At 29.8% G+C, this 4,999-nt stretch overlaps 1 protein-coding gene across 1 annotated transcript; it reads right to left on the reverse strand.

The window, feature by feature from the left end:
* Window positions 1-4,271: 4,271 nt before the first annotated feature.
* On the reverse strand, window positions 4,272-4,993 carry LOC142537413 (RAF-like serine/threonine-protein kinase 24). Its single transcript, XM_075642936.1, has 3 exons — window positions 4,930-4,993; window positions 4,742-4,829; window positions 4,272-4,575 (listed from the first exon to the last, which is right to left on the reverse strand). Exons 1-3 carry the CDS (start codon window positions 4,978-4,980, stop codon window positions 4,409-4,411), a joined length of 306 nt encoding a protein of 101 aa, XP_075499051.1. The 5' UTR covers window positions 4,981-4,993; the 3' UTR covers window positions 4,272-4,408.
* Window positions 4,994-4,999: the final 6 nt, after the last annotated feature.

Genomic DNA, 4,999 nt, shown 5'->3' on the forward strand with positions numbered 1-4,999 from the left:
TTACTTACTATTGTAAAAATGGACAGAATTGATCTGTCTCATGGATAAAGATCCGTAAGACCATCTCTCATATCAACATTTCACAGCATTAAGAATCCAACATAAATATTTCTAAAATTCATAACAATATGTTTTTATATCAATTTATTGAATCCCATACAATATAGATACAATTATTTTGTGAGTAGGTTTCTTGTGAGACGGTCTCATGAATCTTTATTTATGAGACGGGTCAATCCTACTGATATTCAAAATAAAAAGTAATAGTATTGTTTTAGCATAAAAAGTTATATTTTTTCATGGATGACCCAAATAATAGATCTGTCTCACAAAATACCACTCGTGAGACCGTCTTCTCACAAGTTTTTGTCTTATTTTGTAGGCCACCTGGCAAACGACGTAAGATTTAACGTTTGTTTAATTACATATACAAGAGTCTTAAAAAGTCTGCCCTCATAACAGAACGGGTTTGACGAAGTAAGACACGTTAATATAATTATGTATTTGTTTTGACAGAAATATTATTCTAACATTTCATGCAAAGCATTTAGACTATTTGGGATTCATAATTTTATTTTAATAATAAATTTTTATTAAATATCGTTGGAGTAATCATCGTTAATTAAATTAAATTAATAAACACATGACTGGAGGAGAATAATTATATTGCTAGTGATCATTTTATCCCTCCGCTCTCTTAAAACATTAAATTCCAGCAGCATTTCCTAACATTTGAGTAATATTTCATATAAAAAATAAGATTTCACTCATATATAAATTTTAATACTTCACTTTAATAATCTAGATTGTATATAAAATTCACATAATTTGTTCAATAAATAGTAATTTTATACTATAACAATTCATTACGTTTGGCCTCATATAGGGATGTGATCGAGTCGAGCCGAGCCGAACTCTTGAATGTTTGAGCTTGGTTCGTTTATAATCGAGCCGAGCTTGAGCTTTATTTAACGAATATATGCATGGCTCACGAGCTTATTCAAGCCTTTATCGAGTTTAAACAAACTTAATAAATATGAATTATATATTTAAATTTTCATTAAATTAATAAAAAAGTAAATTATATATTTAAAGAAAAATATATTATTCTTATTAAAATTTGTAAATTTATTATAATAAATAAATTTAATAGATTTTTCTATATATTTCATAAATAATATGCAAAATCAATAAATCAAATATCAAAACTATTATTTTCCATCTAAAAGATTATTCATGAACTTACCAACGAACATGTTCACGAGCTAACGAGACGAATACTGTAAAGCTTGAGTTTGGTTTGTTTATCTTAATGAGCCTCATTAAACGAGCTCAAACGAGCTTTTATCGAATCGAGCTTCGAATAGCTTACGAACAGTTTGGTTCGTTTACATCCCTAGCCTCATATAAAAATTTTTCCAAAAAAAATTCATATGATACTGTCTCGCGAGTCAATTTTGAGATACAGATTTTTAACTCAATCTGATTCATTAAAAATTATTATATTCTATGCTAATAGAATTAATTTTCATTTTAAATGTTTATCGAGTTGACCAGTCTTACTGAAATAGATCTGTGAGACCGTTCCACAAGAGACCTACTCAAATTTTTTAGAGCAATGGTGGCCGATCAACCTTAAGAGTAATATTCTAAAAGTAGATTAAACTGAACTCATTTACACATATTTTGGATGTAATAATTGTCTATGATGAGCAGAACAGTCGAAACGTGGTGCTTGAGTTACTATACGATTTAAAATATTTGAGTTGCACCGTTAACACCATATATAAGTTTTGGTAAAATGGAAGCGATTGGTTCTATAATTGATATCAAAGTCAAATTTATGAGTTTGATTCTCATTAATCGAAAGGACCGTAATTATTGAGAGAGATTGTTGAATGAAATAATTGTCTATACTTAATAGAGCAATCGAAACGTAGTACTTGATTTGTGGTACTATCTAAAAGATTTGAACTCACTGTTACCATCAACTATAATTTTTAATAAAACGACATCGATCGATCCTACAGTATATTCCTGATATGAAAGCCAAGGTTTAAGTAGGTTTAAGAGTCTTTATACTTCATCTACTTGTTTAAATACTATTAATAAATGCTCGATCCAATTCAATGAAATGGAAAAGGAATTATGCTTCGATCTACCGGTTTTCTGGTAGCATAATAAAAATATGTTTAAATTTACTTTTATTAAATACTAATAATATATTTTGTTATAAAATATTGTTGATTGGGGTTTGAAATCGAGGACAATTATGTACATGTAACTTTAAAAACATTGTCATATAATTGATCATAGTAAACTATAATCCTACAACCTTTTGACATTTGTAAACTTGTTTAATTAATTTAATGAAGCTGTTATGATCTAAAATCACTTTTTATGTACAATATTAAGAGACTACGCTACAAACAGACGCAGCTGCTGAGCTCAAACTGAATCCCTAACCCTCTGATAAATTAACGACTAGTTTCATTTAACAATTGTCAAACCATTCTTTCCACCAAACCCAACTATTTATTGGCATCCAATAAATTGACTTTTGCCCTTATCTACACATAAATTCTATGGCTTACACTTGTAAATTATTTTGAAATTATGAGAGGAAATTGGTTTGATTATTTATTTTTACTAATTATTTTATCACCACATTGGTAAGCTTGATGTGAAGTATATATTCCCAAAATTAATCTATCAAGTGCATAATTGCATGTCACACAAAAAAAAAAAAAAAAAAACTCTGGCAAATTGCAAGTGTCATCTCGTGAAATATCGAAAAAATATAAAACGTGTTATCATTTATCTTAAATTAAAACACTTTATAACCTGTTTTTTTTTTTAAAAAAAAAAACGTGTTTTCCACATTTTCTTACGTGGGTTTTAAAAAATCATTAATTTTATCAAGTGATTATATGTTTTAGTTTTTAGGTTTTCACATGTATGTTAAATGCTATTTGTCCTACAAAAAAATTCATGTAACTAATTATGTAACAATCTTACATAATCAGGCATGGATATAAAGGCGATAACTGAAAAAAAAAAATTTAAATTATATTTGGATTGATAAATTTAAAATGATAGATTTAAAAATTATGACACTTTAAAGTTTCTTGATTGTTTGGATGCAAATATAATAAATATCAAGCTAATCAGTTTCATAATAGATTTCAAATACAATTACCGTGTCATACTCTATAAATATAAAATATATATTTATAGAATATGTCTCTTACGAGACGGTCTCACAAAAATTTATCTGTGAGACAGGTCAACCCTACCAATATTCACAATAAAGAAATAATACTCTTGGCATAAAAAAGTAATAATTTTTCATGGACACAAACACGACCCGTGAGACCGTCTCACACAATTTTTTGTCATGTTTATATTCCTTCAAATCAATTCGATCCAGTTTTTATGAATTCCAGGCACGGACACGTGTGAACGAGGCTTAGGAAGCATGTGGCACGTGAGAAGCTGTTGACATTAAAACCGTGAGAATTTGGTACAAAATATTATTGAGCTTCAGAGGAATTGGGAAATGAAATGAAATATTTTTTATATATATTATATAAATATATATGGGTCACCGAATTTGACCCGCGAGGATTTGTTAATTCAGTTGTTCATGCCAACCCCCTTTTTATAATCATAAATTTGTACCCAAACAATCATTAAAAAAAAAAGACAGAAATCTCACTTAAGATATCGAAACATGGAAAATAATGTCTATAATTTGTAATTTTCATTAAAATTAATTATCGAAATGCTTGGTTTCTGTAACGGATAATCAAGAAATCAACAAACTTTACTGATTTTTATCGATGGAATATCAACCAATATTTGATATCATCGCCTCGATCAAAACAAACTTGATCTTCCTAAAACTCGTTTTAATTTCTAAACAAGTCGGAATTCAAACTGGCCCTTGGAAATTAAAAATTAAAAATTACAAATTTTGCGTGAATCAAATATAACTAATATTCCACTCAATTCGATTCCTACATTTAAAAAAAAATTAAAAAAAAAATCACACATTACCTCTCTATAAATCAATTAATTATTCAAAGTGTAGGTCCTTTGTTCTACACTAGAGCATGAGATAAAAAAAACAGCTCAAGTGTAACAATACTACTACCATAAGAGGCATACATAGCTGCATAAAGCAACATCAATAACCGTATGTCAAATAGTATATAACAAATCACATTTCTATAAATCCTCCAGAGTGATAGCACGTCCGAAGGCATTATTACACTCAAATGAACAAGATGGAAAACATTACACGATTTCGTGTATGCTTTATTTTAAGGCGGCGGAACGTGCTTGGTTCTGCATCCATATTATCTTTAAGGCAAGATGCACGTGAAAGCTCATTTCTGGTGAAGGATTATTTCAAATTCATTGCTGCGGCCATGTTTCTTAATTTCTGCGAAATTTCTGAAAACGATGGCCTCTGTGCCGGATCAGATGCCCAACAACTTTCCATCAATGACTTCCATTCGGGGTCGCACCATGTTGGGATTTGTGGCCGCAATGTGTTGTTCACGATCCCTCCTACGTAAAATAGTATGGACATTTTAAATCAAGATGTTTACTTTCTTGAAGAATAATGAGATCGATCATTTTTATCTTTTATATAAATTGGACTCATCAAGAGATAAAAACAAATGGTGACCATCTTCTAAGCCAAGAATCAAATGCCCAAAAATATTGTGCATACCAATTATAGAAGCACAGTGCATATCTGCATAGGGTTCATCACCAGTCAGCAATTCCCACATGACAATCCCAAATGAGTACACGTCGATCTGAAGAATGAAAATGTAAAACATAAGTAAAAAAATATGTATGGATGCATGAAAGAGATATCAAAAACAGGTACAGCAGCTCAAATTGAACCACAATTACCTTCTCAGTTACCATGTGCTCTTCCCACTCAAGAGTTCGGGTGCCATCCATGGTAATGTCCCACGAACAC

The sequence above is a fragment of the Primulina tabacum genome, chromosome 2 (genome assembly GCF_025594145.1).
Source record: "Primulina tabacum isolate GXHZ01 chromosome 2, ASM2559414v2, whole genome shotgun sequence".
Taxonomy (NCBI): domain Eukaryota; kingdom Viridiplantae; phylum Streptophyta; class Magnoliopsida; order Lamiales; family Gesneriaceae; genus Primulina; species Primulina tabacum.

Coding starts and splice junctions, on each gene's coding strand:
- LOC142537413 (XM_075642936.1), bottom strand. CDS start 4,980: ATGGATGGCACCCGAACTCTTGAGTGGGAAGAGCACATGGTAACTGAG. Junction 4,830..4,929: donor AGCACATGGTAACTGAGAAG/GTAATTGTGGTT, acceptor TTCATTCTTCAG/ATCGACGTGTACTCATTTGG. Junction 4,576..4,741: donor GCACTGTGCTTCTATAATTG/GTATGCACAATA, acceptor TATTTTACGTAG/GAGGGATCGTGAACAACACA.